A 27,929-nucleotide genomic window follows, 5' to 3' on the forward strand; every position below is an offset into this window, starting at 1 on the left:
TGTCAAAACAAATTGCTACCAACAATTAAATATATGTACTCACCTGGCTTAAACTGAATTCGAACACCAGCATCATTTTGTATTTTTTTGATCATTTCTCCATTTCTTCCTATTACAATGCCAACAGCAAATCTTGGAATGGGGACCTTATGCAAATAAGACTAAGTATTAAGAATGCCATTTCCTAAAATTAATTTGCATAAAATCATAAAAGTGTATATAATGCTATGTTTTTATTAAATAGTGTAACAAGATACAAAACACACAATTCTGTATTTTAACATAGAAAGTAAAACAGAAAAAACACTATTATGTTTATGGATCAGCAAGCAACCTTTTCTGGATGGGTATTTTTACTTACATCTATCCCTTCGTTTCCTCCTATCCTTGACCCATACTCATTTCGAACTTCTCTGAAACCACCTTGATCACGAATTAACTCTAACACCATTTCCTTGGCTTGCTGAAGCAGAAAAAGTCAGCCAATTTAGAAAGCATGTTTCAAAACATTTCAATTATTCATACATGTTATACTCAATTCCACCCAACCCCAACTCCTTTCAACTGTCATCCTTCCCCAACTCCTTATAAAGTATAAAGTTAGGTTTACTTGAACTTTGTAAGGGTCTCCTGTAATCCTAAGAGGTTTGTCAGCACCAGTGTTCTGAGGCCCATCTTGAATCATAACCATTTTAACTCCAGCCCGCTCCTGTTATAACCACAGAAATCATATGTATTAATAAAAGGGACGTGTGGAAGAGAACTAGCTTCAAAACAGAGTAAAAGTAATAATAACAAAACAATACCTGAAGTTGTTTAATAGTCTCTCCCCCCTTTCCAATAACTAATCCTGCCTTGCTAGCTGGAATCATGATTTCTTGAACTGCATTTCCTGGTCCATCACCGTGATGGAAGCCAGGGGCTGGTCTTCCTTTTTCAACAATCTGGTCCAGTAACCGTTTTGCTGATCTGTTAACAAAGTATGATTCAAAAAATAAGGTGCAGCATACCCAAACTTATTCAAATAGAGACATATAAAATAATTAAGTACTCCTATCTCAATTCAGGATCAGGTGCCTTAAATCTAATTTTAACAATGCTTTTACTTTTAACTAAAAGAAAATGCCATCAAGATTCAAAGACTGAGACTATGCAATAAATTTTCTGGGCATACAATTTTTATTTTTGAGAATAATCCAAAATTTCCAAGAAGGAGCACTCTAATTCTAAAGCTATCTTGAAATTAAGCTGATTCCTCCAAGAATTAAATGATTTATGTATATTTTTAAACCACCACTTTTGCTCACTCATGTTAAAATTTATTTATTCATTCAATAAATATTTAAGAAATGTCAACTATGTGCCACGTACTATTCTAGGTAATGGGATTATAGCACTGAACAAAACAGGGTTTCTACTGCAGTGGCTTAAGTTTATTAAAAAAAAAATAACAATATCATGTAAAATAAACAGTATGTCATTTGATTCGTGCTATAAAGAACATCACAGCAGGATATTAACAGAATGTGCATGCACATTCACATGCGCACACAATCTGTTAATATCCTGCTCTGATGTTCTTTACGGCATGAATCAAATGACTTACTATTTATTTGACATATTTTAATCATGGGAGGTCTTACTGATAAAGAGCTATTTGAACCAAGATCTGAAGGAAGTGGGAGAATGACTATGAAAATATTTTGGAGAAAATGTTACAGGGACAACAGAAAGTACAAAGGACTCAAACAAGGAGAATACATGGATTGCTGAAAGACTAGAAACAAGGCTAAATGGGACTAGAATAACATGAGTTGATGGAAGAATGGTAAAAAATGAAGTGAGAAAGGCAGCAGGTAGGCCAGGCCAGTAAAAAGATATTGACTTTTACTCTAAACCAAACAGGAAAACATCAGAGGACTATGAGCAAAGTTGTGATATGAAGTAATTTACATTTAAAAGGATCACTATCACTAGACTACCACAAGAATAAACTTATGGAACAAGGTGAAATGAATGTAGACAGGTTGAATAATATAGGCAAATGGTGTCATGGACTAAGGTATAGTGAAAAAGGTGGCAAGAAGAGGGTGAATTCTGAATAAATTATAAAAGAAAAATAACCAAGAGTTGCTTACAGATAAATGGGACATAAGAGAAAGATAAAGTATTAAAATAGAGTTGCCATACACTGAGATGAGATGAACAATGAAAAAAAGAAAGAGGAGCTTGGGGATGAGGAAATCAAGGATTCTGTTCTTAATGATCCAAAGTTGGAGATATCAAATAGATATTCATGTGGAGATATTGAGCAAGTAGATGGATATGAGTCTAACTTAGGAAGGAGATTAAGACTGAATATAAATATTTAAGAATATATAAAACATGGTATATAAAGCCATATATTAAATAAAGTTAAATAGATTAAATGAAAGAAGTCATCTAACAAGTATTTGTAGATGTATCGTATAAGGACTGAATTTTGGGGCACTCCATGTTGAGAGTTCAGTAAGATAAAGCAGAACCACCTGGAAAGACTGAGAAAGGATGGCCAGTGAAGTAGGTGTCTGAAAACCAAATACATGAAGTATTTCAAGGGAGTGAGTGGTCCATTGTGCCAAACATTGCTGACAGGCTGAATAATGTGGTGGCCACTTATGACTTTGCAAAGAGGAATTTCAATGGAATAACTGGAATAAAAGCCTGACTGGTGTGAGTTCAAGAGAAAATAAAAACAGGCAGATGACATGGCAAGTACAACCACCTCCTTTAAGAAATTTTATTGTAGAAAAGAGCAGAAAAATACAATGTGGGGTTCAGGGATGGTTTTCATTAAGATGAGGAGATTTTCAAGCATGTCTGTATGTGGTTAAGAAATTATCTAGAAAAGAAGGGAAAACTAATAATGCAGGATATAGTCAGTTCAACTGTGGGGACAATATCCTTCAGTAGGAAGGAAGGGCCGACCTCAGGCACAGGAACAGAAAGGAAGGCAGTATGTGAGTACTGTGAGTATTGAGCACAAATGCAGGCTGGCAGGAGAAGGTAGAAAAATTTCTTATGAGTTGCTTCTATTTTCTCAGTAAATAAGCTTAAGTGGGAGAGATGGGACCCTACTGCTGAAGATTTGGAGATGGAGCAACATAGTATCAAAGAGCCTAAAGACTGGAAGATGAATGGAACTAGGGAAATGTAGGCAACACAAAAGTCCACTTAAGCTTAATGGTTATGAGTTTTAGGTGTCAACAGTTAACATGATTGTGTATTTTTCTTGAGGCCACATTTGGCTTCTCAAGTAGAGATCAGAGTAGAGCCAAAGTTGGTTTTATGCTAATTGAGAAAGTATGAGTCATAAACTTTGAAGGAGTTAGAGAACTTTCAGGAAAGGGGATATAGAGACAATAGTGTAAACGCAGTAATGAAAAGCAAAGATAAAGTTCAAAGAATCCCATCTTATTACTATAACTAAACTTTTAAGATTTTCATACTTACTGGACAGATTCAGGTGTTCCAGTTAACATACAAGACCTTTCAGGAAGGCCACCACTGTCTACAATTAAAAACCATAACAACAATTTAAGTCAAGAAGAGATTAACAGATAGCATCACTATCACAATCAACCTAAAAACGCTTGTTTTCTAGTCACTTTGAAAATACCAAGAGAATAATGTTACCAGGAGCTATCTGTATTTTGCATCCAGATTCCTGTTGTATGCGTGAGATCTGTTCACCTCCTCTGCCAATTACTAGTAAAAATAAAAATTAAAAATAATTATTTTCTGAAAGACTATAAAACATGTTTTAATTATATTTTCAAAACTTTAAAAATGTTACTTACTAAATCCAACCATTCCATCTGGAACTTTGTATTCTTCTGTCATTACAGACCTGCTAAAAAATAACAGAAACATTTTCCTTCAAAGAAAGATAATTGTTTACACATAAACAGTAATCTATTAATAAAAATTGAAGTCTAATGTCTCCTAATGGCTGAAACTAAGGTTCTAAGCAAATATTTATGGCCAAAGTATGGCCTTATTAGCTGAGTAGTTAAAATAAACATCTTAATGAAGGTGACACACATCAAGTGAGGAAGGGATGGTAAATCAAACAGTGTGAGGGCATGAACTGCAAAGGAGTTGGGGTAGAGTTCAAGGGATGTCATCTTAGTTATTCTAACTCACCCTAGTTCTTCTAAAATGTGGCTAATTCTACTTATCCTTCCAAATTACAAATGTATCTCACTCATACAAAAATGTGTCACCTTACCAAGTGGAGGGAAATGAACTACAACACCAAAAAATACGCAGACACATATTCACTATATACTAACTTCGTTGTCTTTGAACATGTAGCTCAAATAAAACTTGCAAAGTACTTTTTGAAAAGTTATTGACTATACCTTTGCTGCTGATGCATCGGTGGTAACTGTGTTCCAAAGGCTACCAAAAAATTAAATACAAATAAAATGAAAATTCAAAATTTAAGTTTACATATATATATATATTTAACTAACATATTCACATCCTGCATTCTAAAATCTTTCCCTGATGTACAGACAACTCCTTGGAGAGAGTAAAATTTTATACAGAATACTTAAATCAGTATTGACAGTGGCAAGAAAGCCAATGAAATGGCAGACATGGCATACAGATCAAAATACTTTCCTTTTTCAAGTATAGTACAACCATAGATTCAGAATATAACATAAATATGTGAAATAGCTTAACAACTTTATATATACCTAGCCAGAATTAAGTGACAGATTGTAAAAATAGAAGAAAAAAGTATACATTTATTTACAAAGGAATTCAGGCTGGACATTTTGAAAGAATACTCATAGACCAACTAACTTCAAAAGATGCCCACCAAAAACAGGAACAAAACCATACTAGAATTCAGTTACATTAATTTTTTTTTTTTTTTTTTTTTTTTGTCTTTTTCGTGACCAGCACTCAGCCAGTGAGCGCACTGGCCATTCCTATATGGGATCCGAACCCGGGGTGGGAGCGTCGCCGCGCTCCCAGCGCAGCACTCTACCAAGTGCGCCACAGGCTCGGCCCGAGTTACATTAATTTTGAACCCAGTTTAAAAATAAATACTTACAATCATTTTGAGGAGCAACTTTCTTAGCATCTGGTTGATCTGCAAAATTAAGAGTCTTTTAATTTTTTGCCAATACATACAAAGCCTCCCCCCCCCCCCCGCAAAGCAAGAATAAACATAATATAAACATTTAGGGTATGGTTTATCATTTAAATCAAAATTGCCAAAAACTCAACCCAAACTCAGTAATCTAAAGGAGAGAAACTATATCCTTCATTCTTTCATGTTTAAAAGATGCACAGACATTAAAAAATTCTCTGATTGTATCAAATCACTGATTTTAATGTATGTGTAAAGCACTTTAAAATGATACAAGACAAAATATATTTAGGTCTATTACTAGCAAAATATCACATGCTAAAGGCTAATGATGCTTCCACTGTAGAAACTGAAGATTGGAAGGAAAAAAAAGCTATTGAAGTGTGAAAATTCTGACATATCAAAAGCTGAGTGTCTCTTACAGTGACCACATAAAGCGATGCCAAAAAAAAAAAAAAAAAAAAAAAAAAAAAAAAAATCACAATTAAAAGGCAATCACATTCTAAACTGTTCTATTATTCCCAAAGACAAACATTTCACGGCATAAAACTTCAGCAGACAAACTCAAAGCAACTACATGACTACCTTCATCTAAATCCATTACACAGATGAATACAATGCATACCTTGGAATAGACAACCTATAGCTGAAAGTACTACATTCTTCTCCCCCCTTAAAAACTTAAATGATTAAACATCAGAATGTTGTGCAGCAAAAATTCAGACACATAATCCAAGAAATATTTGTGTCCATTTAAGAATCCACTGGTTTATTTCACGTTTACATACTAAACACAGGTAATAAATAAAAATTCCTGCCTTTATAAGGAGAGGGCATTCCCTCCCAGTGTGTTGTACTGCTCGGACTTGTCCAAGAGCCATCTACACATAAAATAAAAAGAATACATTACATACAACATCTGAAGCATCATTAGCTCATTTTTTTTTTTTTTAAACCTCACTATAAATATGAACGACACTTAAATAAAAGGAAACCAAGTACTCCTGGTCAAAAGCTACAAATACATTCTATAGGCTCTGTCAGAACCCTCCTTTAAAAAAAAAAGGACAAAAAAGAAAATGTATCAAAATTCACACATCAAACCTAAAACAAAAAATATGTGCAGACTTCTAAGTTCAGAAGCTTCAGCAATTATGTTTTTTTAAAAAACACAAAGCACTGTAAATCCAGTTTTAATCCACATTTTAAGTTAAACCTGAAACACAAAACAAAGTACTAAAACAAATAAAACAAAGAACATAAAAAATGGTAATAACCTGCAACACACTAGAGTAGCAAACTAGCAACTTCAACCTTTAAAGTGAAATCTTAAAAGGGAAATAACGAAAACAAAGCATATAAAGATTCATTTACATATGAGAAAAATCGATGAAGTGTCTCCTATACAATATATATATATTTTTTCCCCAATATTATTAACAAGAAGTCTGTGCAAACTGTCAAACTGGCACAATCCTAAAGGAGAGAAACGAACTGTTTTCTAGAAGGACAACTTTCTGGTTGACTCAAATTTTACCTACCTTGCCTAGGTCTTTTTTTTCTCCTTTCCTTTTGAGACCAATACAAACCTCATAATTTTAGAAACCTTATAATACAAGTAATGTCTCAATAAAATAACATATGAAAATTATCAAAAATCACTTCAACTAAAAACTGTATAAACAATTAAAATACTTGTGGTTATAACCTACCTCCATCTTCTAGTGGTCTTTTTTGTCCTCCATAACCATAGTCATTTGAATTCAGTGATGTACCAGCATCACCCCCAATTTTTGCTGCAATCTTGAAAAAACCCAAAAAAACAAAAATATACCATCACTAATAGCATCACAAACTACTGTATACTATTCAGTACTAGATTTCCTCATTTATTTCCTAATACATATATATGCTAAATATTCCTTAGTATCATATATAAAAATTCACTTGATAGATAAATTAAAACTACAGTTTATCACTACCATTAATACTTCAGGGAGTTAACAAATAACCATCGTCTAGGATTAAGCTTCTGATACATCCCTATAAGAACCAACAAAGTAATCACTTAGGAATCTTTTTTTTTGTGTGTGTGTGTGTGTGGCTGGCCAGTGTGGGGATCTGAATCTGTTACCTTGGGGTTATAAGGCTGTGCTCTAACCAACTGAGCTAACTGGCCAGTCCAGGAATCTTCAGGAGAGAGACCAAATAGCTTTGAAGAAAATCTGGATCCTAATTCTATCTTCTCCATGGTGCTCTCCCATGACTCTTCAAAAGATGTGTGAGGACACTGAGAAGATAACAATCTGTGGAACTCTAAGGTTATGCTGTCTAATAATGTAGCCACTAGCCACATGTTACTGAGTAGGTTGAAATGTGGCTAGTTTGAACATGTGCCTTAAGTTTAAAACACGCACTGGATATTGAAAATTTGGAACAAAGAATGTACACCATCTCAAAAATTTTTATATTAAACACATGTCAAAGGGGTAATATTCTAGATATGTTGGGTTAAACAAAATATGTGACTTGCATTATATTTCTATTGGACAGTTGTTTAAGGATACATGCAGGAGCCTGGGGAGCTCTAGTCTGAGAAAGCTTGAGCAACAGAATCATAATCCATCCTATTAAAGGCATTTCACTCTTAAAACATTTTTAGCTTTTAGAGAGGCACAAATAATTGTTTGCACTTGATTAAACAAATATCATAGAAGAAATACTAGTTTGGGGCTGGCCAGTTACCTCAGTTGGTTAGAGCACAGCCTTGCAACACCAAGGTCAACAGTTCAGTTACACTTACCCACCAGCTGCCAACCAAAAAACAAAACAACAACAACAAAGAAATACCAGCTTCAAGTCACAAGTAGGGCAGGGGATATTTACTGCATTTTCTATTAAGGAGAAATGGAACTAATATTGCTGAGTGCCAGCAATGGGCCAAACTCCATGCTGTAATGTTTTATATTCATTATCAAAGATGTATGATGGGCTCATGAGTTTCTTATACATCATTCTCTCAACTTTGAGTATATCTGAAATCCTCCATGATAAGAAATTAAAACGAAACTCTTGGTGACTGGAATTCCAAGGGATCCTGATGCAGAACTAATCCAACTGTCTCAAGCTTTACTACAATCAGGACACTGGAAAGGATAAGAGCATATTCAAGGACTTGAGTCTTAAATTTAATATGGATCATTTAAGTCCGATATTTATCAGTTCACATATATCCACTCTACTTCCTAGGGTTCCTAGACTTCCCTTTTCCTCACCTGTAAATGCAAACACCACAAAGCATATTAAAATCACATATTAAAATGCTTGATAAAAAAGGTACAGAATTTGATTTTCCTGACTCTTTACAGCTTTGGTTAACCTAATCTTCCTTAACCATCTTTCACTTTCTCAATTAAAAGCCTGTTTTTGTCTTTGGGCATCTAATTCAAATCTTATTTCTTTCCTGGAAGTTTTTCTAATCACACGTGAAAATACTGCTTTTTTCACCCTTACATCTTAAACCACTTAGTATTTGAATTGTTCCTTAGGAACTTAAATACTCTACCCAGCAAGGACAGGTACTGATGTTAGAAGGAAACTATTTCAAGCCAGAGAAAATGGTACTACCAAGAACAGGAAAATAGTTTAGGTTGTGAATACCTTCTACAGTTAGCTATTATAAATGCTCAATGAGTCTGCAGAGCAGCACTCCTTGAACTTCAAGGAACTTCTGCAGAGAGAAAGAATACTTACTTATACCTCCTTATTCATCCACTAAACTATCCAAAGGAAAGTGAACGTTGATACTCAGCTCATTCAAAAGAACGAGTAATACCATCTCAAAAATTGAAAACCCATAAAAGACATTAGAGAAGGGCTTTTCAGTAAAAATACTAACAAAGATTCGTTCACTGAATCTTTAACATCAACAGAAGATATACATTTCCTAGGTCACAAGGAGGATTAATTTAAGAGAAATAATAATTCCTAAAAACCAAACTGTAACTGTATCCAATTCTTAATAAACATATAAAGTGTGGGCAACTTTTTAATTTGATTTTAATTTACAAAAATAGTGCAGTAACATCAGGGTCATGGATTTAGATCCCTGTAAGGACCAGGTGTAATACCCAAAGACCTAATGGAAGAATCCCAATCTCATTTCATTCTCTGGAGTTACAGCTTGTAATACACAAAAATAAAGTGTACAGGTTGGAAATCCTTAGCCAGAGAAGCAATCTGGTGCACCTGTGCTGGACTTAGCTCAGCATATTATAAAAATCTGGGAATTTCACATAAAACATGATCTATCAAAAATCTCTAGAAAAATAGAAGCTGGGTAACTTGGTCTAAATTACCAAATGGCAAAAACCAGCTATCCCTGATCCCTAGGGACCAGGGATCCTAACCACTTGTCCTGCTTTCCTGCATAACAAAGAACTGTCCAGTTAAAAATACCAATGGCATCTCCATTGGTGCAGCTTTTTAAGCCTCATGAGGGCAAGAAGCTGTTCTTATATCTCTTCTTTCCAGAAAACGTAGCATAGCACTCTGGACAAAGAAAAGAAACAATCAGTTGAGTATGGTGTTACAACAGCAAGGTCAAGGGTATGGATCCCTGTACCCTCCAGCCACCCACCCCCCAAAAAAAAGAAAAGAAAAGAAATTTAAGATTAAATGGAAATTTTTGAAATATATTTCAATATCATCTTAATAAAAAGATAAGGAAAAAGTGGTGCAGACATTCATATAACTTGTTCTTTAGTCTAAGGACTCTTCCCTATATATATTCTACGCTTATACGGGGGAGGATACTTTAAAAAATTCATTGAAAAATGGAATTAAAAGACAATACGAATCTTTCCATTAACTTTTTGAAAATTTTTTGTATAATCAGACAAGCAGCTACAACTAGTATTTATAGATATCCTCAAACGTTGTAAGTGGTAATTCCCTTCAAAAGCTACACTCGGGAATCTTAGATTTAAGGTTAATTCTGTAAAGAAACATTATTACAGCAAAGACGTCAGGGTAGCTGATCTTTTGGCATATAAGGAGGAAAGAAATTCGCTTGAGGGCAATTTCTATATTTAAAAAAGTCTAAGGCAGGAAATCATAGCTTAGCCCAATAATGAAGTCCAATTTTTAACTAAAGCATGGCAAACCAAGGTCTTTCAGTATTTGGATCCATCTGTACCTTTTTCTTTTTCTTTATTTTATTTTTCAAAAGATGACTGGTAAGGGGATCTTAACCCTTGACTTGGTATTGTCAGCACCACACTCACCCAGTGAGCAAACCGGCCATCCCTATATGGGATCCGAACCCGTGGCCTTGGCGTTATCAGAACCACACTCACCCGACTGAGCCACGGGCCGGCCCATCTGTACCTTTTTCTAACCTTATTTTCCACCTTCTTTCCCCCACTCAATACTATCATCCAGTGACTTCACTCTTGAGTCACCGCAGTCTACTGGCCAAACTCTCATTCTTTAATGCCTTGCTCAAATATCACCCTTTTCCTTAGGCAGTTAGGCACCAACTCCCTGGTGTCCCGTACAGTGCTTGATACACTGGCATTCTGCCCATATTCTGTCTACTCTCTCATTAATTGAAGCATTAATTAGATAATCCTGTTCATTTACATTTGGTTCCTTAACTATATCATAGTTTCCTAGAAAGCAGGAATCCAATTCACACACTTAAAAAAAATCTCCAGTATCTATATACAGTGTGTGGCACAAATTAATTCTACATGCTCGTTGAATCAAATAATTCAGATGAGTCTTCCAACCCAATCTAATAAACCCACTCTCAGAGTTTCTTTTTTTAAAAAATATTTTATTTTATTTTATTTTGTCGATACACAATGTGGCTGATTATTGTGGCCAATTACCGAAACCTCCCTCCCTCCTCCCGCTCCCCTTCCACTATCAGAGTTTCTGTCACCGTTATATAAATGTTTCGATAGCTATTCGAAGCATGTTCTGAAGTAATAAAAAACATTAGGTGAAAAAAATGCAGAACTAGTATGAATGATGACCTTTTGTTGATTACCCCTAAAATTTCTGGCTATAAACAAGTACAGATACGTTTTTTAAATATGTTCACATTGGATGTACTACAGAGATTATGAATTTTCTTTCGGACACAATGATCCTTTAATCACACTAGAGCGCATAAAGTCAGCGAAGTGAACTAATGAAATCAAAACATAGGACGAAACTAGTTTCCGATTACACCCATTCGCTTAAAACTAGTCTAAAATGGCTAGCCATCTAGTAAAAATATACAGTGTCATAACGAGAATAAGATTCTTCTGCTTACATACAAGTTCACACCAACATTATAATTTTTAAATTATAATTAAAGGACTACCTAAAAAGGTAAAGTTCAAATTAAGTAGTCTGTAATTTTCCCTTAATACATGCACTATATATTTTTAAAAACAGCTTTGTACGGGAAAGAAGTACCTTCAGGGCAAATGTACGCACCTACGTAATACAAAGAGGTCTGGTCAGTTTACGACTCAGAGCAGAGAGGCAGATTCAAACTGAAACCTCTGGTATGATGGGCCTGAGGCCATTTTGATGAATAAAGGGGAAAGACTGATAGAACAGACTGACACGTAAATCCCGTCCAGTGAAAGGTTGCTCTTTTAAGTCTCCTCCTTGTAGATTTGACGGTGAATGATACCAAAAGCTTTTAAAATTGTTTCTTTAATTGCGAGGGAGAGCTCAAATGAGCAGGAAGCTGTAAAGACTGTTTTAATGACAAACCTTTTCCCTTACTATGGCTCCTGCAGACAGACCCTAGTCCTCCCCCAAACTCGTTACCAGAACCTTCCGTATTATTACGCGTACTTTATCCTTATCCCATGAAAGAGAATGTTCATTCTGAGGAAAAGGAGGGTCCGAGCTAACTCCTTGGAGAAGCGCGTGTGTCGCAGAAGTGGGAGAAAGACTTAAGGCCGTCTTTGCGTAACACGCGTTGGGGTTCTAAGCAGCTTAAACACCAAGAACACAAAACCGAATTCTGGTCTCTCATCTATATTACCAACGTGGGGAAATTTAAGTCTCCTCACATTTCACCCCGGAAGGGCACCTCTTCACTCTTCCTCATGCGCGAAGAAGTAGCGGCCTACTCTGCCAGCGGCCAATTAACGTGAGCTTTCAGGATCCCGCCGCGTTGTCCACACTTACCTGCCGGGCTCTCTGCAGAGCATCCTTGAAAGCATCATTAACTCCTCCACCACCACCACCACCACCACCAGATGAGCCAGAGGAGGGTGGAGGCACTGTTGAATAGTCTGCCATGGCTACACTACCGAAGCCGCTGCTGCTTCTTCAGAGATCTCCTTTCAGCTAACTGCTAAGAAAGAAAGAAAATGGCGGCCGTCGAGGCTCTATCACATTCTTGCGCGACCATCGTGCTGTAAAGGGGCGGGGACTGAAAGAAAAATCTCGCGATGCTTCTGAGTCAACGCGGTGGTGCGGGGGTGGGGCTGAGAAAGGAGTCAGAAATGTCGCGAGAATTGAGTTTAAGATTTCGCGAGAATAGGGTTTATTGTGGTGCCCCCTCTCCGCGCATACTCCGGGTGAGACTGAGTAATTGTTCCTTCGGGTTGGTAGGTGAGGCTGGGGTTGCGGGGGTGGCTGCGGTTGGTTTTGGGCTGCAGAAAGCCTGAAGAAAAAAAATAGTGGTTTCTTACCGGTCGCCACCTGAGGGAGGTAGTGCGAAAGAATTCACCGCCAAGGGTCATTTTGTGTGTCCGTGGGGAAGGGCGTGACGCCGAGGGGCGTGACAGCGACGCCACAGTGTCTCGAGAGCGCTGCCGCCCGGAGGGCGCCAGAGAGAAACGCACCCGGGACGCCGCGCGGTTATGTTCCTGAAAACGTCTGCCCGGCCTACCGGGAACCCAGCATGATTTTCAGGGTAGTAAAGTTTCCCTGTATTTTACATAACAGACTCAAATCTTTGAGTTTTATCACAACTGAGGGTGAATTCAGGAGGAGGGCTCTTAGTTCTTTAGCTTATTTCCAAGATTTTGTTTAAAATAATGTGGCTGTGACGATAAGACTGTCATTTTCTTTATCTTTTAAAAACGTGATTGTTTCCAAAATTCAGTGTTAGCCACACTTAGTAACCCGGTATTGTAGGTGTCCGTGGCCAGTTTTGTTGAGGTCCTTATAATTAATTAATTAATTAATTCTTAAGAACAACATCCAGTTCATGACTTTGTGGTTTCTTAGAAGTAGTTTCTCACAGCTCCAGACTTTGGGTACGCAAATATAATGTTCCGAATTATCATCCATGGACTAGATTTTTTAAAAATTGTTTTCTGTTACATACTTCAGCTAAAAATTTTCAGACATTTCTTCAGGCCTTCCGAGCATATCCTGGCATGTAATTTACTTCGTTAATAGTAGCAGTACCAGGAATCATTAGGGTGCTTTAGAAGTCATCTTATTACAGTGATTCCTCCCCGCCCCCACCTTTGCATTTAGATAACAAAGAATGAGGTAAAAAGAACTTCTCCAACTTTGTGGTATTTTTTGTTTTCTGTAAATTAGGTCTTAAAAAATACTTTTTCCGCTGCTGATCATAAAGTAATTGAGAGAAATGTGTGCTGCAGTCTTCCCTATAACCTAAAACTAATATGTTCACTTGCTCAATGCCCAAAACAAATCAGTTAACTAAACAGTTGTATGTATGTAGATACAAGTGCACCATCATTTTCCTCTAATAAGCTTTAACTATCATTTTAGCTATCTGTAGCTTTATCTTTTCAGTGTTCTTAGCTATCCCTTTAAATTTTGGTGGAATTTGTATTTGGAAAAGCAGTGAATGTATTGGACTGCAGATTTAATTACAGCAGTATATATATAGAAAAGCTGTAAAAGTAGTGTTTGGTGGTATTACTAAATAGAAATTTTTTAGTTGTAGTTTGAGAAAGTCTGCCGAACTAATGGCATTTATTAATCAGTAATTGATTTTTTCCATATTTTATTAGAGTTATATACCAATTACACCTTTTGATTAGCATAATTTTACCACAGAGTGATATAATTTACCCCTAAAACAAATAATCTTTATTTCATGTACACCACAGTTTATTTTAGTTATCTCTAAATAAAATAAGACATTCATTTCTAATTTTATTTTTGTAGATTCTCCTGGAAATATAGAATGGGAACCAATTGGAGTCAGTCTAGACTGGGATTTTTCAATCTCAGCACTGTTGACATTTTGGACAAGATAATTCTTTGTTTCGTAAGACTACTGTGTATTATAGTATGTTTAGCAGCATCCTTGGCCTCTACCCAGACATGCTAGTAGCATGCCTCCCTCCCAGCCACCCACCTACCTATCAGCCACCAGTTGTGACAACCAAAAATGTCTCCAGACATTACACAAAATCACTTCTCATTGAGAACCTTTGGTTAGCCTTGATTCCTGTCCCACTCTGGGCATTCTGCCTCAACTTATACTCATCACCTACACCTACCCCTGACAACAACTAGCCAAAAGACTCATAACGTTATGCTGTACGATATCATTCACTCTATCTGTGTTTTTCCAGTGCAGTCACAACAGATGCCCGTTAGATAGGAGGAAAGGCAGCCACTTCAAATTAAAGTGGTGGTCCAGGATGATGTTAGGGTATTTGATCATTAGGTGGGTGATTGATCTTATTTTTATCTCCCTTCTGATTGAGTTGCTGGGATTCTATATCAGACTAAGGTGTGAATGGAAGTAGGTGTGAATGTCTTTTACATTTTAAAAGACAAAGTTGTTAACACAAATGTAACTTTGGAACATTGTAGAGAATAACAGTTCAACCAGTGTCTGAAACTGGAGGCAGCCCAATATAGTGGTAAAGACTTTTTAGACTTGGTCCCAGAGGGTCCAGCTTCAAGTCTGACCCTTGTGCCCTTTGGTAAGTCACAAGTTTGTTCTTTCGCCATCATACCAAAAAGGGCAATTTAATCTGTTTCTGAGAAGTAACTAACAGTAAAAGATAATAAGAATTCTTGTGTTTTTACACAGTCATTTTGGTTTCCTTTTCAGAAGTTGCCATAGAATCATCTCACCCTGAGTTAGCAAAATTTTTTCTCCGATTTGGATGCCAGATTTGATAGTGTGTCCTGATTGAAGGGCTGTTAGGGGACTGAAGAATACTAGGATATTGTTCATGACCATTGATTTACCCTATATGCAGCCTTTTACCATCATTGCCATTTCCACCTGTTCATAACTGTAGAGCCGCTGGGCCTTTGCATATACCTTTCACTCCATAAGGAGCATACTTCTGACCTCTTTCATTTTACTGTTGCTTGGTAATTCCGTTTTTTTTCAGAGGGCCTGTTCTCATGTACCATATCTTGGCAGTTATACCATATATCATTTATTGTTTATTTGGAATTCACACTAGATTGTAAAGTCCATGACAGTAAGGGCTGTCTTTTTCTTTGTCTTCACTGCATGGCACATTCTGAAACAGCAATAGCTAATAATAGCTAATGCTATAATAGGCACTGTTCTAAGTGCTTTACATATATTAATTTATTCTCATAATGGGCTTAAAGAGGTAGGTACTATTAATATCTCTATTTTGCTGGGGTACAGATATATTAACTAACTTGCCCAGGGTCACGTATTAGTATTAGAGCTGTCTGACTGGAAAGAATGGAATTGTCTATGAAAAGTTAGGTAATGAAATGTATCTCTTTGTAATTTCTAGAGAGTGGTTCACAACTTAGTATTTTTCATTTGAATTTTTTAAGTGTTTGCATTATTATTATTATTATTTTGTTTGATTTGCATTAGTTTTTATCAAGACTTCAGCCGAAATGCTTCATGGGAAAGCAGCTCTTTATGTAAGGTAGTAATAATAGATTTTAACTAAAAAATTTAAAGAACCCATGTGTGTGTAACAATGTAAGTTGGTTTTCTGAAATACTAATTGCATTGGATGGGTTAGTAATGTGCGTTACTAAAGTACATAGTGCTTTATGGTATGTGTATATACATATAAGTATATATACAGTTACATACATACTTATGTATATTTGATGATGATTGATGATTAGTGTTATTTTTTAAAATACATCATTCAGAGGGTTTATGTATTTGTAGTCCACATCACTAACTAGATTGTAAGCCTCTTCAAGGCAAGGATAGGATTTATTAATTTTCTCCCTGTGTTACCATACAGCACCTGTGATAATTTTTGTATTGTTTGTCTGCATATTGGATACCTCCACAAAATAGTCCATCTGCCAAAAGAAGCATATGAAGAGTTTTTAGATTAGACTTCTGAGAATTCTGAATAAAATTCTTTATAGTTTAATCTCTTAGAACAATTAATGCTTGAGAAAAAGGTTCTTTGTGAAAATATGACTAATTTTCTCTGCTTTTTAGGACATCTTCAGTGAAGGTGGAAAGAATATCTAGAGGGTTGCTAAAGTGTCATTTCCAAATTTACAGTTTTCTTCAAATCTAATGAGAGAAGAAATATCCTTACTGTATCATACAAAGGGTCTCTCTGAATACAGAGTCTTTGTCTAGCTGCACATATCTTTGGTAGGATCTGTTGTTTGGCCAGGATCATAGGAGATATAACAGCATCATAGGATATATAGGAAACTGATATCAATTTTTAGTGAGAAATGTTTAGAACTCTGTGCTACTGCTGGTAAGACATAACACTCCCAACTTCCCATTACATTATTTTGTGGTCAGAAACATATTTTTTCCTTCACTGTTTGGATCATGTATTTATATATGAGTTGCTTTCATTTTTTCTATTACATTTTCTCTTCTTCATTAACTTTTTAGCTAAGTAAAAATCGAGATTAAAAAATCACCTTTTTCATGAAATTAACTTGACTTAACGAATTCCAGTCATCTTTTACTTACTCAGTGGTTGTCTGCATTGGCTCTAGGGAGCTTTTGAAAAATTTGAAGGTTAGTCCCAACTCTTCACTCCCAGAGACTGATTTAATTGGTATCTATTTGAATCTGTAAAAGCTTTCTAGGTTAATCCTAAAGTGCAGATCACACTTGTAGAACCACTGAAATGGAACTGAAGTTTACAAGCTCTGTCAGACTATTGCTTATTTTTAATGGCTTGCAGTTTATTTCTAGTGTTATGGGTATATAGTCGAGAAAAATTCAAGATCTAGAAACATTTTCTTTTTTTTTGGCTGGTGGCCGGTATGGGGACCGAACCCTTGACCTTGGTGTTCTTTTTCTATTTTTGAACTGTTAAAATAATTAAATGGGAGGCCACTAGACTGAGGTAGTTCTAGCAATGTCCTGGGTTCCTACATAAGTAAACAAACCTAACTCAGTGTGAATGTTCATAATCAGAAACTGCCAACTAAACTCTAGGGACTTTTCACTGGAATGATCCAAATAAGGCTGCTGCTCCTCTTTAACCTATCATTTTTTTTTTTTTTTTTTTTTGCTTTGTTTCTGCCCCTGTGAAAGCCTTCTCCTGGCCCTGAAACACTGAACCACTTTCAGTTTTTAGCTGCCCGCTTCATGAGTGAATTAATGAATTGCTGTCTGCTCAAATAAACTCTAAAATTTTAATGTGCCAAAATTTATCTTTTAACATAACCCTACCAACTTTTTGTTATCTGTGCTAGGGCAGTATTTCTTAACCAAGGGCCACCAGTGTCATCTGTGGTACTTTTTAGTAATGCAGATACCTGAGCCCCACGTGGACCTATTGAATTGTGTTTTGGAGAATCTGCATTTCTTTTTTTTAGAAAGCTTGCATCATAGTTGATTCTTATGTTCATCAAAGTTTGAAAACTGCCCCTTTACACAAAAAGTATTTAATAAATGTTTGGAGAATTAAACTGAGTTAAATTTTGTTTCCTCACCTAGACTGTAAGTAAATGTTCTGAATACAGAGATCTTGTCTTCTCCTTTTCCCCTTACTCTGTATAAAATAGGACTGGGTCTTACTCTTTGGATTGCCCAGTACGGCATAGTGTTTTTATGTTGGTAAAAGCTTAATATTAAGTTGAATTCTTCTACTTATCATTTTCCTACAAAGCTAGATCTCAACAAATTGTTGAATATATGGTTATGAATGTTGGGCGTCTTGAGGCCAGGTGACACTGAAGTGTAGTTTCACTTAAACATTTCTTGAAATATCAGACTTGGAAAGAACTTGAAGGTCATCTAATCCATTTCTTTAATTTTACGGTGGAGGAAACTGTGACCCAGATTGCTTGAGTGCCTTGTACAAAGTGGCAATGTTAATTGCAGAGGTAAAACTAGATTACTAATCCAGTGTTCTTTATTTCATGAAAAATCTTCTATGTGAAGCAGCAGTGTTGAGGTTAAGTTTTAAATGGAGCTTTTCTGCTCCTTAGGTACAAGGGAAAGAATAATCTGTTCAGAACCAAAAACATCTTAATTTTTGTAATCAGGACATCTATCTTTACTCACAGCATTTTCTTCTGGAAATAAATATTTGGAAAATCTGGAAATAAATTATGAGGATCTTTGCCAATGAAATCCTTAACTGGAGATAGGTGGGTATGAGATGTAAGATTCACTTGGAATAACAATTTCGTTGTTGATTTTTACGGAAACTTTGCTTCTCTGTACTGACATTTCCATTTGTCTATTTATAGCAGTGATCTCTTTGGAATTTGCCTTCTGATTCTGTTTGTTCTTTTATGTTGCTTCATATTAACTGATATTCTCACTTCATTTAAAAAATGTATTTGAAGAGACATGTACTTAAGAAGGAAAAGGAATTAAATTTTTTAGAAGGAGCATCTGCCATTACTATTTTCCTGTGATTTATCATAATCGTTTATGCCAAGTTATCTAATTATAGTAACTAATGGTTCAAATACTAATTTTTCAAGATAGAATGGTAGTTATTTTTCAGCTTAAAAGTATATGAAGCTTAAAACAAGTTCCTTTTATCCAGGAAAGATATTACTTTTAGATTCTTAACAATCTTGTTCTTTAACTGTGTACTTTGATATAAATGAAAGTCAAGAGATTTTAGTTAGAGCCTTTAAATGGTAAACTTAAAGGCAGGAACTGTCTTAAGGGCAGGCACTGTCTCGTTTACCTTTGAGATTAACATACTTCCATGTAATAGATGCTTATTAGTCTATCCATTTATTCAGTTCAGTAAAAGTGCTAGGCATTGTTCTAGGTGCTGGAGATATAGTAATAATCAAAATAGACAAATATCCTACCCTCATGGAGCACATTCTAGTGAGTGAATGTTGAATGACATCACGAATCACTTTGCAAAGACTCCCTGTTTGTTTTTAGACAGTTATTTGTGTCAGTCTGTAGTTTATCAAGCAATGGTTTGAAGAGTCGGACTAGGAGAAGCTTAATGATCAGATAGATCATTTATTCGTTAAACATTTCCTAGTGTATGTTAAATTATTTGAAATAATCTTATGCACGCTGGTTATTGTCATCCTGATTGTCATTCTGATTCCTGTGTTGTTTGTAACTCTTAGTAAAAGTCTCAGGTTGCTGGCCAGGCCATAACTGGGGAACTTCATCTCAGATCAGACACCATTGAGTAACTCTGACTGTGCTGGCCCAGAATTCTGTACACACCAGAGATCTAGTTGTTTACTTGTTTATCGTTTGTTCTTCACACTAGCGTGAGCTCCACAGAGCACCTTGTCTATTTTAGTCACCACCGTATCCCAAGTGCATAAAATAATGCATGCCATATAGTGAATGTTACTAAATACAAGCATTAGTACATCAATCCTTACTACTCAAAATGCAATTCTTTTTCTACTCAAGGCCGCAGCTTGCATCTAGCCTTCTTCCAGACTACTCAAACAATAAAAATCATAAACTCTGATGTTCTTCTCTTGAGAAGACCTCTTGTCAGTTTGGCTTGTTTATTAATGTGCTCTATCTGTTCCTCTTGTCTTTTTGACCCTTCCCTTTTCTTTGAGTCTCTGTTACTTCCTCGCTTTACTTCTTTGCCAGTCACTTCAGTGTTTCTTGAGTCCCACTCTCCTTTGTCCTTCAGCTGTGTCCACTCTTTAAATCTACAACCCTTAATCACTTCAAATAGAATTTGGAGTCAGATGAGCTTTAATTCACCATTTGCTACTTAAGTTACCTTGCCAAGTAATTTAACCTTTTTTGAGTCTGTTTGCTCTTTGGTACCCTAAGCATTTTTATGAAAATTAAATGAGATAATTATATCTAGATACTTTTAGCCACAAGTAATAAAAACCCTTATTAAGTGGCTTAGGTAATAAAAAATACAGGGGCAGAGTGGCTCTAAGGCTGGTTGACTTAGCAGGCCAACAATTTATGAGGTATCCATGTTTTTTTCATCCTTGCCCTCTGCTTGTTGGCTTAGCTCCCCTAACGATTGCTTAATGGTTGCCACAGTTCCAAGTATCATGCAGTCATGATTGTTAAATGGAAGAAGAAAGTTTCTTCTACCAGCACTCCCATTACCCCACCCCCACTCCCATGCCCCCGCCTCTGACTACCAGATTAACCCTGTCTTGCTTGACCAGAGCTGAGTCAAGGCTTACTCTAACAAGTGTTATTATTGCTTTTGAATAATTAAGATTCATCTCCTGGGATGAGATAAGGCTCCACTTTCTTAGTAATAATTACTGTTACATTTAGGAATTCTAGGACTCAGTCCTTAGACCTTTTTTCCCCCATGTACATTCACTCTAGTAATTTCCTTTCATCTCCTGGTTTTAAAGATCGCCTGTATTGTAATCCCAAAATTTTTACCTTCTATGTGGACTGGTTCTATGAATACAAGACTCCAGTATTCAACTGCCTAGTAGACATTTCCATGCATCTTAATATGCCCGGTATTGAACTCCGCAATTTCCTCCTGCTCCTCTCTCTTTCAGTAAATAGCAATTCTGTTCTCTCAGATTGCCGAAGCTGAAAAACCTCAGTGTCTTTATTAATTTCGTTCACATCCCACATCTGATTCATCAGGAAATCCTATTAACTCAGTCTTTAAAATATACCCCGAAATTGACCACCTCCACTGCTGCATCATGGTCCAAACCACTTGAATTACTACAGTGCATTCTTACTGGTCTTCCACTCTTGCCCACCATCCTTCCCCACCCTAATCTTAATTTAGAAACCAAAATAGTCCTGTCCTTTTTCCGCAAAAAATTGTCCTGCAACTTCTCATCTTCCCTCAGAATACAAGTCAAAGTCTTTAGTGGCCTATAAGGCCACTCTTATCTGGCCACCTCTTATTTCTCTGATCATCTTTCAACCCCTTCACCATTCTCCCTCCATCATTCTGACTCAGCTACACTAGCCACCTTGCAGTTCCTCAAAGATGCCTGGCATTCCCTCACATCCAGGCTTCTGTGTTTGATATTTCCCTTTACCTGGTATGTTCTACTACATATGTACATAGCTTTCCCCTTTCTTTTCAGGTTGTATTGTAAATGTCATTTTCTCTGTGAAGCCTGCAAAACTTTAATCTTATTCCCCTTTCTTTCTTTCTTTCTTTTTTTTTTTTTTTAGCTTCTGCCACCATCTAACACACCTTATAGTGTTTTAGGAAATCTTTTGTATTGTACCTACCCCCACTAGAATGTAAGGAGCATGAGGCAGGGATTTTTGTTCATACTGAATCCCCAGCACCTAGAAAGGTGCCCTGGCATGTGAAAGATTCTTAATAAAATATTTGTAATGAAATGAAGGTCCATTTATCATAATTTCTGATTTCAGCTGGGTCCTCAGTGAGATTTAGTAGTCCTTCACTTGTTTCTGATCAGCTCCTTCCCTATTTTCTATAATTGCTATGCCAAACCATTACCATTCTGTCAAGCATCCTACTCTTTAGCAGTAGTGGATGTTCTTTTTTTTTTGTTTTTTTTCCAAGAGAGGATTGATAGCATCCATGAACTTCTTGGTTTTCCTAGTCCTCTTGCCTTCAAGTATATAAATTTGTCCTATCTAATCATCACATGTTGTACACAGGTGATGGTAGTCAGTGCTATACCTGAAAATATGTATAACCAATAATGCTTCAATAAAAAAATTAAATTTTGTTCTTATCTATTTCCTTCAGAGCTCCCCTCTAATTTTGTTCAAGTGTCATCTACTTGTACTCTTGGTATCAAACCCTATCTTCTCTGAGACACCACTTAAGCAATTATTTCTTTTTTTATGTATCATATTTTTTTATGTATCATCTTTATCGTTTTCTTTCTTTCTTGACCACCTAAACTCTCTTATCCCTTCCTTATGACAACTCTATCTTATTTCTTTCAGACAACTTTTCTGAAATATTTAAATTTACTATTCCACTTTCATTTCCTTCTTACTGTTCAATTCACTGCATTCTGGCTTCTGACTTTATTGCTCACAATTCTACCTCATAAAATTGTTGTGAGAGATTAAATGAAATTATATGTATTTTTTAGAATAATTCTTACACATAGTTAATGGGTTTTTGTTTTTGTTTTTTGAGTGCTTACCGTGCTTACCGTGATTAGCTGTTACTTCTGAAACTAAAGTCATTCGCACTCTTGTGAATACTTTCTATCATCCTTCTTGACTTTCCTATATCTTTCATAAAACACTTTCCTTCTTTTGGTTTTTGTATCAGGATGCTTTCGGCTCCTGACAAGAAGTCCAGGATTGATTCAGAGATACAACAACACTGTCAGGAACCTAGGCTCTCGCTATTTTTGTATGCTGCCATTCTCACTGTGTTGCAAATGTCTACCTTCAGGGTCTTAAGATAGCAAACATATTTTCATCATCCAAAACAGGAAGGCAGTGCTGGTGTTTCTCCCGGGTCCATATCTCTTCAGAGGGAGAAAAATCTTCCCAAAGTTCCCCACAGCATTTCTCTTACATCTCATTGGCCAGAACCATGTCATGTGTCTATGCCTATACCAATCATTGGCAAAAGGAAATGTGATTATTATGATTGACTTCAACCAACCATGAGCCATTCCCCAGGGACTTGGGGGAAGCTCCCACCTTCCTTGAGTTCATTACTCTATTTCAGGAAGAACTTAGATATCTCTTAGCCATAAAGAAGATATGAATAACTATTTGGTATGTAATCAACAGTGTCTGCCATATCATTCTCACCTGACTGATCTCTGATGGTTCCTTCTCAGTCTTCTTCAATGTCTCCTCTTGATTGATGTGCCCCTATTATGGTAGTCATCCCAAAGTTCTGTCTTTGAGTCTTTTCAAAAAGTATCCCCTTTTCATACTTTAAAATACCACTTATGTTAATGTCCTTTTTAAATCTTTATCTCCAGCTAAGGTTTCTTTTCTAAGCTCCAGTCCAGGTTATCTAACTGTCTCCTGGACGTCATCATCCATATTCAATTCAATATTGTTGTGCTAGGTTTGGGGGAATCAAAAATTAAATGAACCTAGCCCTATATGAGCTTACATTTTAGTTGGGGAAGTTAGCCAGAGAAGTTATTACAACACAGTAGTAAGAATGCAGTCTTAAGCAATGAGGTGTACCAACTAGAGAAGTAGCTTAGATGAAGGGGTTATTAATAGGGTTATAAGCAGTTTCACAACAGAACTTATCTTTCCCTTCAAATGTACTCTTCTTATATTCTATGCTTTCATTAGTAGCACAACTATGTACAACTTAGTTCAATCCAGAAATGCCCAATCCGAAATCCTTCCTAATAGCCACATCCAACTGGTTGGCAAATTATAGTTTCTACTTCTTATTAAATTTTCTGTTTGTCTCTTTATATCATGATCATCTTACTTTAGGTCCTTATAATTCTTCATCTCTGATTTATTGACTTAGTAAAAGTTTATTGAATAGCAGTGCTATTTTAAAGGCCTTGTTCTATTGGTTCTAGAAATAAATAAAACAGGATCCCTCAGGGAGGTTAAAGCCCAGTGGATAAGGCATTAGCAAACAGTTGTATAGGATGGTAAAGTGACGCAGTGGAGCTATGGGGAAAAGTGTGGGAGCTCAAGGTCAGGGGAACCTAGCCTAAGCTGGGGTTCACAGGAGCCCAACTAGAGGCTGAGTCCCAAAGTGAAAGTAAGCTAGGTGAAGGGCTCCTGGAGTAAGGAAGAGAAATATAGTTACACACATACATCCCACTTGCTTTATACACAGCAAATGTCACTTCAAAGGTATTACCTTAGTGCCTGTGTACTTATCAATGTTGCTGTTGCACAAACACAATTTTTTAACTGATTATAGTTAATTTAGAAGAATCTCAGTAGTGGCACATCATTATACAGTTGGTCCTCATTATTTGCCAGTTCTGTACTTGTGAATTTGCCTACTCACTAAAATTTATTTGTAACCCCCAAAATCAATACTTGAGGTGCTTTCAAAGTCATTTGCAGACACGTACATGCACAGAGTGGCAAAAAGTTTGAGTTGTATGAACCAGCTGATGATGAAGGAGGTGGCACTTTGCCTTATTGTTTCATTTCTCATACAGTAAACAAATCTCCATTTTATGGTCAATTTAGTACCATATTTTTTGCATTTTTGTGCTTTTTGTTGGTGATTTCACTATTTAAAATGGCCTCCAAGTATAGTGCTGAAGTGCTGTCTAGTGTTCCTTAAGTGCAAGAAGGCTGTAATGCCTTATGGGGAAAGTATGTGTTACGTAAGCTTCATTCAGGTATGAGTTATAGTGCTGTTAGCCATGAGTTCAATGTCAGTAAATCAACAACATATATTTAAAAAAAAGGAAAAAACAATATATTAATAAGGTATCTTTAAACAGAATACATAAAAGAGGTTATGTATTGATCAGTTGATGAAAATGTGATCAGAGGCTGGCAGGAACCTAACTGTATTTTCCTTAGTGGCAGTGATTCAATTTGCTAATTCTGTGTCCAAGGAGATTTTATAGAACATAACTATGGCAAATGAGAATTGACCACGTCAGGGTAAATTTGATTTTGGGAAACAGCCATGGTCATTTTTGGCCAGGACTAATGAGTTAGATCGAAATGATCAAGCTGAACAGTACAGAGGCATGATTATGAAGCAGTCTTTCTCATCCTTTAAACACCCCCCGCTTTTGATAAACAAACATCTCACCTCACACTCCAGATATTCTAATACATTCTCCTTAGCAGGCATGTCTAGGTTGAGAATCAGCATGAAAGTTTTACCATCAGCCTAACAAAAAGATGTTGACCTTTATTTTCTGAGTGCTTATTTTAAAAACTACAGTTTTTAAAAAGTTTGCCAGATACAATAAAATTTTATAGCGTTTAAGTGCTTTTTTTTAGACTGCCTTCTCTCTCTAGTCAAGAATAATTTGTATAAAGCAGTAGTTGGCAAACATTTCCTGTTAAAGGCCAGACAGTAGGTATTTTAGGTTTTGTGGGCCACACAATCTCTGCTACAACTACTCAAATTCTATCAATGACAAAAGCAGCAGTAGACAATAGGTTTTATTTTATATATTCATAGTATAAACTCCTTGAGGGCAGGGACTATGCCTTGTACTGTTTTATCGTTTATGGCACATAGAATAGTATAACACAGGGTCTCAATAACTGTTGCCTTGATATGCTGATTTGGCCTAGATAATAAAGAGGCTGTATTTTTGATATCCTAAGAACTCAAACGTTAAAACCCATCCCTTTAGGGTTGGCCCGTGGCTCACTCGGGAGAGTGCGGTGCTGATAACACCAAGGCCACGGGTTCGGATCCTATATAGGGATGGCTGGTTGGCTCAATGGCTGAGTGTGGTGCTGACAACACCAAGCCAAAGGTTGAGATCCCCTTACTGGTCATCTTTTAAAAAAACAAAGAAAAAAACAAAAATCCCACCCATTTAAAATTAAATTATTTTAGAAATTCTATTTTTTTTTTCTCTCATCTATAAATGTCCCTCTTTAGGCATTATAGTAGTTTGAGCTCATTGCGTTTGGAATTAGTGGCCTAGTTTTATAGTAGTTGGTGAATGCTGTAAAACATGTTGGCTTATTTTTATATACATTCTAATAGTTATATTTGGTAGTTGTCAGTAAGGTCTTTGAATCATAGATAAGTCTCCACAGTAGCAGTGGTTTAATTATTATGCCCTCATGGATACAATGTATTATAAAGATAATATATACTTAAAATTTGGTATTGATTGGGCCGACCCCCCGTGGCTCATTCGGGAGAGTGCGGCGCTCGGTGCGCAGCGGCGCTCCCGCTGCGGGTTCGGATCCTATATAGGGATGGCCGGTGCGCTCACTGGCTGAGCGCGGTGCGGACGACACCAAGCCAAGGGTTGCGATCCCTTTACCGGTCACACACACACACACACAAAATTGGTATTGATTTAAATTAAAGGAAAACATTTTAGAATTGTAAACAATTGGAGAGCTAAACAAACTTGCTAGATGAGCAGTTTATTGCAGTGTTGGTTGAGTGGAATAGCAGCATATCCTCTTTCCCCTGCCTCACTTCTTGTGCTACAGACATTTTTTTCCTCTGTACTACTTATCCTCTCCTTAGGAGCTATTGGTTTTACTTTGGCCACTAACTACTTCCCCTCTTTCTAACTGGCCAGTTAAAGTGTTTTCTCTGGCTATGTATGAAACTCTAGAAAATAGAGGAAAGTGAAAATCAGATAAATTCCTCATTGCCTAATTTTGCTTTTACTTTCAAAGTTATGAAAGTATATGTCAACTGAGCATGTGTAAATTATAAAATAGTATTCCATTTTTCATCTACAAAAAATAAGAGAATTTTACAAAATACTTTACAGGTATAAAATTCTCATATCTTTTTGTACGGAATACTATTTTGTAAGTAAAGATGAACTTCTCTTTAGAGTTTACCTTTAAACACTATTTTCTCTAAGCATGCATGTGAAGTGTATGTATGTGTGATATACTAAAGTTCATAGGTTGAGGCTTCTGAGAAATTGGATCATAACTCTGATGATTAGAAGGAACCGCTAGATCTGCACTGTCCAATATAGTAGCCACTAGCCACATGAGGCTCCTGAAATGTGACTATCTGAATTGAGATGGTAAAGTATAAAATACACACTGGATTTCGAAGATAGTACCCCCAAAAAGTGTGTAAAGTATCTCATTGATAATTTGCATATTGATTACATATTGCAAAGATAATATCTTGCATTTACTGGCTCAAATAAAATATATTATTAAAATTAATTTCATGTTTTTTTAAAAAAATGTGGATTCTAGTAATGTTTAACATATACGTGGCTTTTATTGTTTGTTTTATATTTTTTATGGACAGTACTGCTCTAGATTATGTGATCTTTCAACGTAAAGTGCTATAATCAAATATCAGTTTATAAAGACCCATTTAAAATGATCTTGAAATTATATAGTTTCTTTTGGCTAATTTAATGTTCAGAATTAATGTAAAGAACAATTTATTTTAAATGATTCCAAAATCTGGGAAATTCACTAGTACTCTAGTAAGCTTTTCAGTGACTTCCTGTAAAAGAGGGTGAGAAAGAAGGGTTAGTTCTTATTTGGATATTTTATTAGGATACATTTTAATATTATCACAGTTAGAAAAAATCAGTTCTACATCCCCAGAAGAGGAATTTTTTTTTTTTAATCAATCCAAGTTTAAGTTATTTATTTAAGCCATCTTCCGCAAGACCAAAGGGATGGAAGATCAGTATATTGGTCATCATTTGAGACAGGTAAAGAAGGTGAGCTTAAAGGCCAGTATGCGTTTCTGGTCCATGTGCAGAGGAATGGTCCAAACCAGTGTCGTGGTCCCCGGTGCTTGCATAGTGATCCACGTTCTCT

At 36.2% G+C, this 27,929-nt stretch overlaps 1 protein-coding gene across 10 annotated transcripts in view; it reads right to left on the reverse strand.

Annotated features, from left to right (window-relative positions):
- Nucleotides 1-12,552, reverse strand: part of FUBP1 (far upstream element binding protein 1) — a 31,170-nt gene extending 18,618 nt beyond the window's left edge. For 3 of the 10 annotated variants that reach the window (XM_063107002.1, XM_063106998.1, XM_063107000.1), the window contains exons 1-11: nucleotides 12,347-12,551; nucleotides 6,859-6,949; nucleotides 5,108-5,146; nucleotides 4,404-4,443; nucleotides 3,840-3,889; nucleotides 3,676-3,747; nucleotides 3,493-3,550; nucleotides 807-969; nucleotides 611-709; nucleotides 362-463; nucleotides 44-146 (exon numbers count right to left, since the gene is read on the reverse strand). In XM_063107002.1, the coding sequence (XP_062963072.1) occupies nucleotides 44-146; nucleotides 362-463; nucleotides 611-709; nucleotides 807-969; nucleotides 3,493-3,550; nucleotides 3,676-3,747; nucleotides 3,840-3,889; nucleotides 4,404-4,443; nucleotides 5,108-5,146; nucleotides 6,859-6,949; nucleotides 12,347-12,460 (931 nt within the window). In that variant the 5' untranslated portion in view covers nucleotides 12,461-12,551. Of the gene's footprint in view, nucleotides 1-43; nucleotides 147-361; nucleotides 464-610; nucleotides 710-806; nucleotides 970-3,492; nucleotides 3,551-3,675; nucleotides 3,748-3,839; nucleotides 3,893-4,403; nucleotides 4,444-5,107; nucleotides 5,147-5,964; nucleotides 6,028-6,858; nucleotides 6,950-12,346 lie in introns of all 10 variants that reach the window. The other 7 variants (XM_063106994.1, XM_063106997.1, XM_063106992.1 and 4 more) reach the window with 5 other exon arrangements.
- Between the last annotated feature and the right edge of the window lie 15,377 nt (nucleotides 12,553-27,929).

This window comes from Cynocephalus volans, chromosome 8, assembly GCF_027409185.1.
Source record: "Cynocephalus volans isolate mCynVol1 chromosome 8, mCynVol1.pri, whole genome shotgun sequence".
Taxonomy (NCBI): Eukaryota; Metazoa; Chordata; class Mammalia; order Dermoptera; family Cynocephalidae; genus Cynocephalus; species Cynocephalus volans.